The 15343-nt window shown below is 36.2% G+C and overlaps 2 protein-coding genes across 9 annotated transcripts in view; one reads left to right on the top strand and one right to left on the bottom strand.

Moving 5' to 3' along the window:
- ESD (esterase D) overlaps nt 1-14018 on the bottom strand; it is a 27327-nt gene extending 13309 nt beyond the window's left edge. Inside the window, exons 1-5 of one of the 8 annotated variants that reach the window (XM_008992138.4) lie at nt 13742-14018; nt 9641-9688; nt 7614-7737; nt 3021-3109; nt 255-353 (exon numbers count right to left, since the gene is read on the bottom strand). In XM_008992138.4, the coding sequence (XP_008990386.2) occupies nt 255-353; nt 3021-3109; nt 7614-7681 (256 nt within the window). In that variant the 5' untranslated portion in view covers nt 7682-7737; nt 9641-9688; nt 13742-14018. Of the gene's footprint in view, nt 1-254; nt 354-3020; nt 3110-7613; nt 7738-9640; nt 9689-13441; nt 13468-13565; nt 13646-13741 lie in introns of those variants that run through there. The other 7 variants (XM_035298329.3, XM_008992134.5, XM_008992148.4 and 4 more) reach the window with 7 other exon arrangements.
- The window catches only part of LOC144581368 (uncharacterized), a 26927-nt gene continuing 24085 nt past the window's right edge, over nt 12502-15343 (top strand). The window contains exons 1-2 of the mRNA XM_078364570.1: nt 12502-12572; nt 12755-12888. Of these exons, the coding sequence (XP_078220696.1) occupies nt 12778-12888 (111 nt within the window). The 5' untranslated portion in view covers nt 12502-12572; nt 12755-12777. The remainder of the gene's footprint in view (nt 12573-12754; nt 12889-15343) is intronic.

Below are 15343 nucleotides of genomic sequence, written 5' to 3'. Positions count from 1 at the left end.
ACTCTGCTTTGAAGTATCTTAATCTGTACAATGGGAATAGCAAAACTATCCTCTTTCATAAGAGCCATGTCATGAGTAAAACTCAATGAGGAAAATGTATAGCATAGTATTTTGGAGTCATGATGACAACTGAAAGGTTAACAGAGATAATAGCAAGAATATAAAATGAATTGTATAATGTATATATCGTACCACTTATAACAGTCCTAAAAATTTAGATGTTTATAAAGGATATCTGGATCACAAACACTTACGAGGGCTGGTGTCTGGAGCAATGACAACAAGACCATGTTCTGAAGCAGCTTGATGATAACCAGATTTTGATATGAAATTTTGTTCTGTGCAAGTTAAACCTGAAGATAAAAAATATTGTTACTGGGCACACAAGGACATAAAAGATGTGTACCATTAACACTGAGGACCATTAGACCAGGAGGAGAGGGGGATGAACAAGGGCTAAAAAACCACCAATTAGTACTTCTACTGCTCACTACCTGGGTGATGGAATCACTCATACCCCAAACCTCCAAATCATGCAATATGCTCTTGTAACAAACCTGCACATGTACCCCTTAATCTAAAGTAAAAGTTGAAATTATTAAAAAAAATTATCTCATGCTATATTGTGAATAGTTTATAAGCTTTAAACTTTTTATAATACAGGAAAACAAGTTTACTTGGTATTATTAAAAAATTTTTTTTTGCTTTAGTAATAATTGAATAGGACACTAAAATTCACTTTTTAAATAAAATTTGTAATAGTATTAACCCAAGAACTGTGTTAGGTTAAGTGATTCCATAACTATCCTTTTGAAATCACTTACTGAAGTTTCAATTACTAAAATGCTTTGGACCAGATGTTTGGGAATTCAGAAATTTTCAAACTGTAGAGTGGCAATATAGTGCATAAGCCCAATATTAAACAACTCCAGTGAAATGTTATCAAATATGCTAATTAAACATCGCACTATTTCTGCATCAAAACATGAACATTTACAATAAATAAGCAAATACTATAGTATTCAGAATACAAATAACTTAATCTTTTTTATATACAGGTAGTTCTCAGCAAAAAATTTAGCTTAATCATCTTTGTATTCTTCACCGAACTAAAAGAGAATACTGGTGACCACATGCCATCCTTTGAGTTTTAGCCTCAGTTTTTAGAAGTTTCTGTTATTTTTCCTGGCTCTATGCTTTTCAGTCATGTGATAGAGAAGATGACTTAATTCTTTTACTTTAGTTATCTAATACTATAATAACGATGTGAGAATGACAAGGAACGAACTACCAGTCGACTTTATTGATCATTTCACCAGTTGAGAGACATTTGGTTTGTTTATACTTTTTGGCTATTATAATAGTGTGCTATGAACATTCATGTGCAAGTTTTTGTGTGGACATGTTCAATTATATTGGGTACACAGCTAATAAAGGGCTATTTCAATGGTCACCTTTACTGGAGAAAGATACAAATCACTACACATGAACTATCTTTTAAGATTTCAGTTTGGATGTTTTGATTTCGGCTAATTTCTCTATTGTAGCAATGTAATAGCTGTGTCATTCGTTTCCTTAGACTTACTGGGAAGTAAGTAAATCTTCTGAAATTCTTTTGTCATCATCTCATGTGCATTGGTCAGGCAATCTTACCTTTATCAGAAAATCAAGCCTTAATTTCCAAGGTCTATCTGTTCTTCAGCATCTCACTAAGGAAACTGTCCTGTCATTTGATGTAAACAAACAAAAGTTCTGTGTTTTATACTTGTAAAGTTCAGATGTCTTGCTAGATTCCATTTGGGTTCGAACTTAGGGCCTTATTATTAGAGTACCTCTGACACAATGCCTTGATCTGGTTATTACTGTTTAATCAAGAGATATGACTACAGTAGCCCTCACCAGAAACAAAATGCAAAAACAACAGGAGAAAAAACTAAATACAGCTCTGGACTGTGAGTCAGAAAATTTGTTTAACTCCACATTACTGTGTGACCCTGGCCAATATTTGGCTTCTCTGGGCCTCGTTTTCTTTCTAGGGATTACATGATTTCTAAGATCATTTTTCACTACACAATATTATGTTTTCTGAGACAATTAAATAACTAATTTTGTTTCTCTTGCTTTTGGCAATATCTATGCTCTTCTAGCAAAATCAGTTGTTCTTCATTCAATCCAGAAATGTTTTCTTGAGTTAAAGTCAGATATGCACTTAATCTTTACACTTTAAGACAAAATATTTATTCTCATTTTCAAAGACAGGTATTTGGGACTTGTCCTTGACGAAACATACATGAGGGAGGATTTGTTAAATCAAAGTTACAGGAACCAATTTGAAGAAAAAAAAATTAAAATAGTACCCTATGAAACACTTTAGTTGCTATAATTCTCTCTATAATGTTTGTTTCTAAAGATGAAGTAGTACCAACATCTTGTGAAAGAAAAGTTAACACAGAGGTTTCAAAATGCAGGTGTCAAAATCTGACTCTCTTCACAATCTACTCTACAGTCTTTAATACTAACCTCCGATTAAGAAGCATTAGCATTCTTTTTTGACTTTCCAGATTGTTGTTAGAGAAGCTCAATGGAGTCTAATTAAAATATTTTAGAGAACATTGTAAGAAGTTACTTGACTTCTTAGAAATAGCTGGTTTCTAATTAGAGTGTCCTGATGTCCTGATTTCACCTAATATTGTTCTATTGGACTAGCAAAGTCTCTATAAACTCCAGAAATGTTTGAATAGGTACAAATTAGGTAAATAACTTCTCTAAGTCCTTGCTATTGAGTACAGAACTTTGCATTTTCTGCTAAATTACTTGGTCTACTAGAAAAAGATGTGAAATAAGTGTAACTCAGTAGGTCTGAAATTATTCTCAGGATAAAGTAACAGAGTAGACTATGACAGGTCCCTAAAGACTAATTTAGGCTCAGAAAGCCTATCAAGTCAAAACAAAAGGGTAAGATAAGCCAGTTAAAAAGAAAAAGGAAACTACTTTATAGAACTCAAATGTGTAATACTTACCTGAGAGCCAATACAGCGCAGGGCACTTTCCAGTTTCTGCCTTTGGTGGTAGGTAGACAGCAAATTTCATTTTGCAGTTCAGTTCAACACTAATTTTAGCAACAAAATATTAATGTCCCTCATTAGACAAGATAGAAACAAAATAATTATGTACTATATAAAAAGATATGTAGTAAAGGTCCGAAGTAAGTTATTTAATGTCTAAAATAAATGGTTCAATCAACATTTAAGGAATATATTTGTTCCTTAAAGAATGAATGTGGCCAATCTGGCATACTGATCTAAACCAACCTGAGCCTATACTTTGCATGGCACTGTTATTTTGGGCAGAGTAAGTGAAAAATAAACGTAATCCTCATTGTGGTACTTATTTGAAAAAATTGTTTCTGTTTCTAAAGAAATGTATGAAATCACAAATCATCTTTTATAAAAAAAAAAATGAATTCTTGCCAGACATGGTGGCTCATGCTTGTAATCCCAGCACTCTGGGAGGCAGAGGCAGTTGGGTCACGAGGTCAGGAGTTCAAGACCAGCCTGGCCAAGATACTGAAACCCCATCTCTACTAAAAATAAAAAAATTAGCTGGGCATGGTGGTGGGCGCCTGTAATTCCAGTTACTTGGGAGGCTGAGGCAGGAGAATTGCTGGAACCCAGGAGGCGGAGGTTGCAGTGAGCCAAGATCGCACGATTGTTCTCCAGCCTGGGCAACAGAGTGAGATTCCATCTCAAAAAAAAAAAAAGAATTCTTGAGATCTTACATATTTGCTCAGGGCACTAAAATGCAACACATCCTTAATTTGCTCTTTCATAACTAATATTTCATCACAATCACTATTAATGCAACTGGAAAAGACAATTTTGATTAAAACCGCAGGCATTCTTCCAGTAAACAGTAATTCACGCAACAATGATCTCTCATGGGTTTAATTTAATACATCATATAGATGGAAGTAAACTCTTACCTCTTCAGAGTAAACACCTATCTTTTTATTAAAGTTATTAAGTACATACAGTTTAAAGTAAACTGTAACTGTAAATAGTAAATACTTCCACAAACTTTGTTATGAAAAACTAGTTTTCCCTGGCCCAATCTTTTCATTTGCATATTCCAGAGATAATTAATTTACTTCTTTTAGCTAATTTTTCTGGTATTTATGTCCCTATCTAAATAACATGACTTTATTACTGCTTCTAGATTCTTCAGTTTTTAGTTATCATCTACTGACTTCCCATTACAGGAGGATTTTAGTGAACTTTCACCTCCTTGTCTTTGCTCTCCGCACTCTTCTACATTTCTCCTTCTACTATCCTATATATATAATTTTGGCTAATCAATATTAAGAAGTTATAAATGCTATTCAGAGATGTGCCATGTAGTATATCAGAATTACTTCCCCTTTTCTTTCAGTTTTTCATTTTCATTAAGCTAGGAATTCTCTTTTTGTTACTGGTTGTTCTTCCTTGTTAGGAATAGACTCCCACAAAGAGAAGTTTTCTGTATGCTCCCTTCCATTCTCTGCATATTGGTGATTTCCTTTTTTCACATTATTCTAAGCAACTTTTCTTATTGATGACTGATGGCATAAAAAAGTTCTAACAGCTGTTTTTAAGTTTTCAACTTTTCTTAGGGAAGTTGAAACATTTACTTTCATTATAATACCATATTAAGTCCATATCCAATGCAGGGATATTTGTTATCAATATGTAAAATCAAGAGATCATAATCTTGTTACAGGATGGTTGGTGCCTTAAGACCTTTCTTGCACATTAAAAAGTTTGTTAAGAGGGTATATCTCACGTTAAGTGTTCTTATCACAATAACATTTTTAAAAGAAGACCTTTCTCAAGTAGTTGTGGAACAAATCAGGTCTAAAGTATGTTCAACATTGGTATGACTAACGTTTATGTAAAAGCAAAAAAACCAGGATTAGCAAGTAATCTTCTGAAACTTCTGTCCCTATCATGTCATTAAGATGCTGCTCAGTTACCAAAAGAATACCATCTCATGCACAAAGATTTGTGTGTTCACTCTATATGTATCACTAATTCAATTCCAAACTCCCTCAACACTGATAGGTTTCGTAAATTTCCTCTCCAATACAGTCAAATCTATCAGTTTCATCTACATTAAAAAAATCTCTTCAGACCAGTACTGCCGAACAGAACTTTCTACAGTGATATTAATAAAAATGTTCTACATATGTATTATCCAGTACAATAGCTTCTAGTAACCTGTGACTACTGAGCAATTGAAATGTGGCTAGTGGGACTGAAGTTTTATTATTTAAATAATTTGATGTAAATGGCTGCATGTAATTTCTGGCTACCATACCTCCAGCTTTTGACCTGCTGCTTCCTAGTTGCTGCCTTAATATGGCCCCACTCATATGGAATTTTTTTCTCTTCTGATCTGTTTTCTTGGGTCTTACGTCTTCAGCTGTCTTGCTTTAGTCCCTCATTTTGGTGAAGCGTATTATTCAGTTGCTTGCAAAAGTGCATGGGAAATACACTTTCAGACCTTTCATATATGAAAATGTCTTCATTCTACTCTTACTTAACTGACAATATGATTGGACATAGAACTCATCCTTCAGAATCCTGAAAGCACTGCTGCTCTGCATTCTTTGTTCTAGTAATACCATTGAACTAACCTACACCTTTGAAAATTCTTAATCTACTTTCTCTTTTTCTCAACGTTTGAGAATTTTCTCTGCTTCCAATGCTCCAAAACTTTACAATGTTGTTGGTGTAGATCTGCTTTCATCCACTATACTAGACAACTTTTTACATCTGGCAACTTAAACCTGTCAGTTCTGGGAATTCTTGAATTATTTCTTTATTCTTTGTATCTATACTTCTATTTGTTTTATTTTCCAAAATTCTAATATTTAATGTTGGGTTTTTGGACTAGTCCTCTAATTTTCTTATCCTTTCTGATTTATCACTTTTGTCTTATTTTACTTTCGAGAATGTCAACTAAGCCTTTTTTTTTTGAGTTTTGTCATTTCTACTATAAAAACTTAAATGTCTGGGCTTTTTTGTACTTGAAGTTTATTTTATTTTATATTTTTCGAGACAGAGTTTCACTCTTGTTGCCCAGGCTGGAGTGCAGTGGTGCCATCTCAGCTCACTGCAACCTCTCCCTCCCAGGTCAGCAATTCTCCTGCCTCAGCCTCTTGAGTAGCTGGGATTACAGGTATGCATCACTATGCCTGGCTAATTTTTGTATTTTTTTTTTTCAGTAGAGATGGTGTTTCACCATGTTGTCCAGACTTGTCTTGAACTCCTGACCTCAAGTGATCTGCCTGCTTCAGCCTCCCAAAGTGTTGAGATTACAGGCGTGAGTCACCACGCCTGTCCATGTACTTGAATATTTTTAATAGCATCCTACAAAGTCAGAGGTCAATATCTTTTATGCCTTTGATATGAACAGCAGTTTACATTAAATTAAAGGCTTTACATAAATGTCTAGTGATCTTTAGCAGTCCACTCCTATTTAAGAGTGAAACGCTAAAAATCTAGTTGAAAGCACTGTGCCTACTAGTGGAGTTTTCAATCACTGCTTTACTGTAAGCTCTGGTTAGATTACTCTTGGCAAATTGTAGTATCTTGAAATTTCTTCCTTTGGGCTACTCAAAATTCCCACAGGACAATTCTTCTGAAGGATACAAGAGTAACTCCTCAAATTTTGAAAGCTAGTAAAAGAAACTCAGTGTGTAAACTTTTGCTTAATTTATTTGCGGTATCACAACTCCCACCAATTATGTCTGGTATTCCCTAACACAAATGCTCTGTTTACTATCTCTAGAGAACATACCTCCAATTTTTTTCCAGAGTTATAAGAAGCAGTGCATAAAAAGCTGGGACACTCTCAGATCTATCACCTTTTAAAAACAGACTTTCAATTAATCTTCTTTTTTCTGAGTTCAGCCTTTATCCTGATTTTCAGGTATACCTGGTGCCTTCAATTACTATGGCTTTTTATAAGTTGTGTCATTTCTCAGCTTTTTATTGCCGATGTTTAGAATTTAGCTTTCTAGGCTTTAATAAGTCAGGTACTACCTGTCCATTTGTATTCCTGCTTCTAAAATGTTACTCTTAGCTCCTGTCTCCTGCTTCTTTTTGCCTTTACAAGGGTGTGTGTGTGTTTGTTTAATATCTTTACTTAATGCCATGTTAGTCAGAGTTTTGGAGGGAGCAGAAGCAAATCCATATGTTTAATGTGCTCTTTCTCAAAAAGTCCAGGTGTTTTTCCTACACTTAGAGATCCTCAAAGAAAATGTTTCAGAATTTTTACTGGCAACATAAGCATTTTCACAAAGTTTCAGAAAAGCATCAAGTTAAATACTTCTCTGTTAAGAGAAATATTAATACTTCTCGGTTGAAGATACTTTTCTGTTAAGGCTCTACCTCACACAATCATATCCACAGCTAATAAGTCTGGTAAACTGTCAAATAGATAACCACAGAAAGAGAGTAAGCAAGTCTAAAAGTAAAATGAGGTACCATAATATCTAAAGATTTGTTTTAAAATAGAACAAAATAATTCAACAGAATGAGAGGTATCTAAAATTATATCTTCTTAATAGATACCTGTCATGTTCAAAAACTTTCTGCAATCCCCCAAAGCACTTGTTGCTGGAAATCTGCTTCAATGCCATTCTTCTCCTATTAGTAGAGTAATCTCATTAATTTCCAGAGAATTAGTTCCTGAAAACTAGAAACAAAACCAATTGCTTTCAGATAAATTATCTGATCATACAACTATTTTTTACCTAGAATTTGCTTTTCACGTTTTTCTCCAGTAAATAATATTAAGAAACTGATTAACTCACATATACACATTTACATTTGTTACTCACTTTTAAAATATTTCATACTTTGGTATATCATTACTAATTTATTAACAAGTTCTTTGTCATGGTGGACTGCCCCAAATTCTTTTTTAAAAAAGGCTGAAAATAAATAAGTTACCAATTAATTACATTAGTTTAGAAGATTAAAAATTGCTAACAGTCTGCCTATCAACTGCAACAAAGTAAACAAGGAATTGGTGTAACTAATTATGGTTGATTTCAAAATGGAAGAAAGATGATGTGATAATGATTTTGCTCATAATAACAGATAACATTACTGAACACTTACAGACTGACATAGATTTTTCTAGATATTAAACCAGATCCAATTACTCATCCCATGAGTTTTTAAGGGAAAGCAATATGAAACAAGATCAACACTTCTCTTCTTAAAACAAACCAATTAAGTAAAACATAAGCCTGTTAACTCTTTTCTGTCCAATATTTTAAATTTTCATGTAAAAATAATTTTAAACTTATATGTAAAATAACATATATTTTACTGCTTTTACTGATCAATACAGGAAGAAAGAAAACCATTTTATCATAAATGCCTCTTGAGCAAAGGGAAACCACACTGATTCTGACGGAAAGATTCCCTTCCTATTCCTAGAAGCACTGTATTAGAATATAAGGCAGTAAGTCCTACATACTAAAGAAAAACCTTTAGATATCTGTAACAGGTATTACCACCCTGGTGATCTTCTCAGTGAAATGCACTACTATGTGCCTATCAGCTGTAGCTTTGGGATTACTCTTTCAAAGATATTTAACAATAATCTTAAAAAGCTAAGTTGGAAATGTCTTTGTAAAATACTTAAAAATATAGCTTCAATCTTATCTTTAATTTTTTCAATAAACCCAAATACTTAGTTTTATTTTGGAAGACTAGGATTTGAACCCAGGAGGTCTAACATCAGAGTCCCTACTCTTAGCTACTATGCTGTCCTGACTCTCTAGAGGTTCTTTAAAGACTTTTTTTTTTAAAGGCACTCTAAGATAACTGATTCTGTAGAATTATGATATTATAATTGTACATAGAGAAACTACCATCTGCTCAGTTTTATGCTTTTAATCTATAAAAGATTAATTCTTGAACAACAAACTCCTATGAGATGTTATTAGTTATTGAATATTAACTTTAGCTATCGTTCACAATCCTCTCTTAAATAATGAACTACAGAGATAGACATTGTCTAATTTTAATATATTAACACATATATATGAGACCAACAAATAAAATTTATTTGCTCCATTATTCCATAAGGAAACCAGATTTTCTTAAACTTAGCAAGGACTATAGCCACTTTGCAGAAGATAGTATACTGAGCATGTATCTGGTACATAGGAGTCTATATACTTTGCTGTTCATCTATTTTAATAAATCTCAAGTTGTCAGTTTTCTCTGCTTTCAAATTTCAAAACCAAATACTTTTCATTTGGCCAGAAGGAACAACGTCAAAACACTTTTTAAAAGTCGGTAGAATATTTTTTAAAAAACAAAATTTTTAAAGTATTTTTTTCTACCCACCCATTTTAGAAACTATCTTTAATTACAAATCAAAAAATATGTTAGGCTTAACAAGAAATATGACATAAACTAAGAACCTGACATGACATACTGTGACATACTATGATATCTAAAAGGTGGTTATATTTTTCAATAGAATTTTTCTATGTAAAAAATAGCATGTTTTAAAACAAGCTATTAATGTTTTTTCATTCAATGTTCAGAGTAATATATAATAAAAAAAGTAAGTTTACCTGTCCAATTGTTGACTGTTTTTTGCTTGAACCAAAGGGTACACGATGCTGAAAAAAAGACCAAATGGTTTACAATGGGATATACTTTTCACAGCAAAGGTTATATGGAGCTTATATATGCATATGCATTCTCAATAGAGACATTTTCCTCTTTTGAGGTAGGTGATTGTCTACCCTGATGGGATACCACATCACCACTTAATCCAATTACCTTAATTGCCCATAATCTAATTATTTGCCACAAGGCCACCTTAATACCTATTTTGCCATAAGGCTTGTTGGTGGTTAGTTGGTCAAAAACATTTGTTTTTGTATATAGTATATAGACTCCTATGTACCAGAAATAAAAGTATTATGAAAGTTTATCTTTTTAAATCAATAAAAAAATTTTAAAAAATCAATAATTTTTTAAATCAATAAAAAGTATATAGACTCCTATGTACCAGAAGTAAAAGTATTATGAAAGTTTTTTATCTTCTTAAATCAATAAAAAAAATTTCAAGTGTAATTTGGAAGTATGAGATGTATTCAACTGCTGAGTGAAGAAAACAAGAGTGTGGACTAGTTAAGTAGAGGAAAATGGATCTATCTGGCTCAGAGTTGTAAGTGGAACTTGTAACATGTGGAGAAAAAAGGAGGGAAGAGATGAGGCCTGCAGGACTACTACTAGGGTGACTAGAAAGGATGTATAAGTAAAGCAGGCTTATGAATTATACTGAAGTGACTGATAATCAGTAAGAAAAAATATATATAGAAACTTACATAGTATATATCATGTCACTTGTCTGATAGATTTCATTTAGGCTCCAGAACAAACATGTATGTAGGTTCTAGACCAGATTTTCTGGGAGAAATAGGGTGACAGAGTAGGGTAGACTACCAAAAAACCAAACAACACCCTTCCTACTTCTCCTCCAAAAATAAAAATAAAGCCCAGAAAAACAATTTCACAGTGCCAGTGGGGTCACACAATTTTCCCCAAAAGTTAGTGAACATCAACGTTCGTTGGAGAAGAAAGGGTCTCTCAGTGCATAATACATCCAGTCCCCTAAAGATCAATCCTTACTGTTCCTCTCTTTATATTTTATTTATTTATTTATTTTGGAGGCAGGTTCTTGGCCCTGTGGCCCAGGTTGTAGTATAGTTACACAATCATGACTCAGTGTAACCTAGAACTCCAAGCTTCAAGTGATCCTCCTACCTCAGCTTCCTAAGCAGCTAGGACTACAGGCACATACCACACCTGAATAATTAAAAAAAAAATTTTTTTTGTAGAGACAGAGCCCTTATTGAAGCTAAATGACACACCTGCAGAAATCTGAGTTTTACTTTTATCCTTCTTCCCCTGAGTCTCAAGTTTTCCATTCTCTCAGATTCTTGGATTTCGATCTTTCTTCATTTTCAGGGTGTCCTATTCCACTGGCTCTTAATGACCTAGACAGGTGTTCCCAAAACCAATGGACTATAGTGCCAATAACTGGCTGTTGACCACCATGGTGGTGTTCAAATCGTCTTCTCTGTGAAAACTCAGGATCTGGCTTCTTCCCTTTCACTCTGTCTCCTCGCACCTCCCTTTTCTTTTTTCTTCACACTCTCTTTCCCTAAACCTCATTCCCTAAATTTCAACTATATTTTCTGGGTGAAATAATTTAAATCTGCATCTCTATAACCAATCTTTCTGAAGCATTAGTGCCCATAATGAAATTTCTTGCTGGGACCTTCTACCAAGACATGTCACCGGCTATTAAAACTCAATACATCTAAAATTAAGCTTCTACATCTCACCTTCAAACCATTCCTCTCTCTTCATGGCCTCCCTTTTCCAGACTAATGCCTGTCTTGCCTAACTTACATTTGAGATGCCTCAAAGTCACATTCTTTTTGAATTCCCACTGCCATCATCCTAATTATATATATATGGGGATTAAAGCCTGGTGTTTTAATCCAGTTAATTTACGGTTTAATGGATCCCTACAAACAGCTCATCTGCAGGCCTAATACGGCCTACATGTAATTGTTAGTCATTTTTACTTAGTATTTTTTAAACTGTGATAAAAACAAATACATAAAATTTACTATCTCAACCATTCCTAAGTGTGTATTTCACTAGAGTTAAGTATCCGTTAGTCATAATTAAAAGCACAGTTGCTAGCTCACAATAGTGAGCAGATGAGAACTGCTTGACCACCCCCTGGCTGCTGCAGGTGGAGGCTGCTAATCCCCTTCACTGCTAGGCCAGTAGCTGAGAACCTGGAAGTCAGCGAAATGGAAGACCATGTTAATTTTATAATTTTCTTCAAGTTTAATGCCATTAAAGTTTCATAAAATTAAAACCATGAAGGATCACTGAAAAAAGGTAAGAATGAATAAAACTCCATATAAACTTCAATCACATTCTACCTGTGTACAAGCATAGTCTTATTTTATTTTTTAAGATAGCGTCTAACTCTGTGGCCCAAGTTGGAGTGCAGTGGTGTGATCTCGGCTCACTGCAATCTCCCCGCCTCAGCCTCCGGAGTAACTGGGACCACAGGTGGCACCACCATGCCTGGCTAATTTGTTTGTAGAGGAGGTTTGGCCATGTTGCCTAGGCTGGGTCTATTCTCCTTTATAAAAATTCACATGGCTTGTCAAACTCAGAATATCCACTACACTCTGGGGGGGAAAAAACTAGAAAAATATAACATCTATAAACACCCAACACTTCCACTTGGCTCTAAATATGGTCTATAATTTGGTCCCACATTATTTTTCTGGTCTCACTTCCTATTAAGTTAGCTAAACCCAACTATGCGTAATTCTAGAATGGCCTGGATGTTGCTATCAGGTGACTTTACTCAATTCCACAGTACAATAGTTTCAGATCATGTTCTGAGGCCAGACCCTCTGGGTTCAAAGTCTGGCTTCACCATTCATTACTACTTGACACCGGGTAAGTTATTTAATCTGTGCCTCATTTGCCCATCTGCAAATGGGGATACAGTAATATCAGTTTGATAGGGTTGCTCTGGAAGTTAAATGAGTTAATTCACACAGTGCTTGGAACGCTGCCTCTACCACACTAACAAACAAAAACTATTATTTTTCCTGCAACCTGGAATGACATCCTTCAAGTGGGCTCAAATCCCATTTCCCTGATGACCTCATCAGAAATGACTTCCAGTCCCCCACAGCGCTCTGAGAGCGGTTTCCGACCGGAACGGATTTCGCCAAACTCCAAAGACGCGGGTTCCCCTCGGCATCACCAGGTGAGCGCTGCTGACCGCGCCATTGGGTCGTGCCAGGACGTGGACGCTGCCCAGGGCAGCAGGTCCACACTCCCCTAAACCAGGCGCCGGTGGGCGCTACTAACGCGTTGAGGCCCGCTCCCTCCTTAAAATGCGTGCACATCTACTTCATATTTTCGCGCGGTGGATGCGAAAAGTCTTTGTAAACTGGAAAAGGCTGTACAAATGTAGCGGGCAGTAGGTAAACCGGCCCTTCCCCTGGGATGCGATGCACGCCCGAGCGCCCCGGGTTACACTAGGTTGGAGGCTCAGAGAAGGAAAAGGGATTAAGGGCGAGGCTCCGCGTCTCGGGACAAGGTCCTTGGCCTCCTGTCATGCCTGGTGGCGCTAGGGACCCGTGATCGCCATCTCTGCGATCGTGCATGCGGATATCTGCACCGCAAGCCTCGGTGTCCGCCCGGATCAGGCCTACCCGTGCCGCCGCAGCCGCAGCCGCAGCCGCAGCCGCAGCCGTAGCTGCAAGAGCCGCAAGAGGGCTGACAATGTCCAGGCCTCTACCCGGACCCAGTCTTACCTCCGGCGGCAGAGTTACCAGCAGACGCAGCCGGAAGTAAAAGACGGGCTCAAGATGGCCGCCGGAGCCTCCCTCTCGGCCCTCCCCCACCAATATGATGCCCCGCCCCTCCGGTCCCGCTCACTCTGGCTTTTAACTCCGGTTCCCCAGTCCGGTTCCCATGGCCTCGCCCCTTTGCACATTGCGCTTCCCGGCAGCCTCCGCGTGGGCGTCCCCTCCGACTCTTGCTTTCACCGGCTTTTCCACTCCTGGTGGTTACTAGGACCAACGAGGGGGGCGTTTGAGGTTAATCCCTGTTACCTTGCCTGAGCGCAGTCCGCTGTGCGTGCTCAGACTCTTCCCAGCAAGAACCCGAAGCATTAATAAATTTGAGGTCTAGCTTCACTTAACTCGAGGAGAGGGTTTCTGTGTCACTTACGTAGAAACTAGGGCCCAATTTCAACTCCCCCCCACTCCTCTGTCCTAAGTCTATCCACGTCACCTACTTGGTAGCTGGAGTTAAACAAGAATCCTTTGAAATCTCCAGTCACCGACACGCAGTGGGATCACTATCAGTTTTCCTGTTTCCTTCCTTCCTTCCCTCAATAAAAATTAACTTGAACTAAGTAACATTTGCTGGTTGATAATTTACAGCAAATCTTTCCTTTTGGCCTCTCTGATTAAGTAAACTGTGAGTGTACTTTGCCTCTTGAGAAATTAAATCTGATTACAACAGAGCTACATATTTTTCACCAATGGTTAGACTGACATTGTAAATACACTATCTGATAGTTGGGGCTGGCCTCGTGGTCCTGCAACCTGTGCTCTTACCCCGGCCCCCAGAACAGAAGGACGCTACACTTTATCTCAATAAGTTTTGAACCCCGGGCCCCACATTTATGTCTAGCACTGGGCCCTGCAAATTGTGTAGTGATAGGAACTGATATAAGTATGGATGAGCTGCCACACAGAAGATTACCTGCCAGAATCTATTGTGTGGCTCAGGCTCCTTTTGCCATAGTGATCTTTGGACTAATTTAACCTGTGGACTGAACCTGTGAATCAATTGGAATTCAGACTAAAAATAATGTTTCATCAAAATAATGTTTTTATTTTGAGAAAGCATTAAATTGTTTTAAACTTTATTTTTACTAATAAAGAATTGAAAAGGGGATTTTCTTCAGTTTCAAAACTGAAACAGAATAAATGAATACCTGTTTGCAAGTTCTTTAGAACTGATGTTTGAACAAAGATAAATAATTAAATGATAAATTCGCCTCACTGCTTCGAGGTGGACTAGCCAAAGAACTCTAAGTGTGAAGTTCTTTTACTAAAGGGTTCTTGTGTTAATACAATATGAGAATAATTAGAACTAAAATCTCTTTTACACAGCATAAATAAAATGTTAATTGATCCACAAAAGTTGATTTCTTTAAAATATTAAGAATGTGTATATAATTATAATTATTTGGACATGGAAGCAAAGTAAGCTGAAATCAGAAATTAAGATTGACATTTTAGATAATGAAACTATCAATAAAAATGGATCAATATTAAGTACCCAAAGAAATAGTCCAAAAATTATATGTGAATGTGTGACTGAGAAGATTTAGGACTCTTGGGTTGAACTAAAATAAATTGGAATATAATCTTAAGGAGGTAATAAAGGGATGCAACAAAACTGAGAAAACGTCAAATATACTTAAAGCCTATAAGAAAAGAGATTGTATTAGTCAGTTCCAGCTTAACAGAAATGTAATCCTCACCATTCTAAAAGTCTAGGAAGTCCAAGATCAGGGTGCTGGTGAATTCTGTTCCTGCTAAGAGTCCATTTCCTGGTTTACAGAGGAATACCTTCTTGCTATAGCCTCACTTGGTAGGTGGGGTGAGGAGAGCTCTGGTTCCTTCATCTTATTATAAGGG

Source organism: Callithrix jacchus, chromosome 1 (assembly GCF_049354715.1).
Source record: "Callithrix jacchus isolate 240 chromosome 1, calJac240_pri, whole genome shotgun sequence".
Lineage (NCBI taxonomy): Eukaryota > Metazoa > Chordata > Mammalia > Primates > Cebidae > Callithrix > Callithrix jacchus.
Note: the sequence above shows the minus strand (reverse complement) of the source record. Positions and strands in the feature narration are given on the sequence as shown.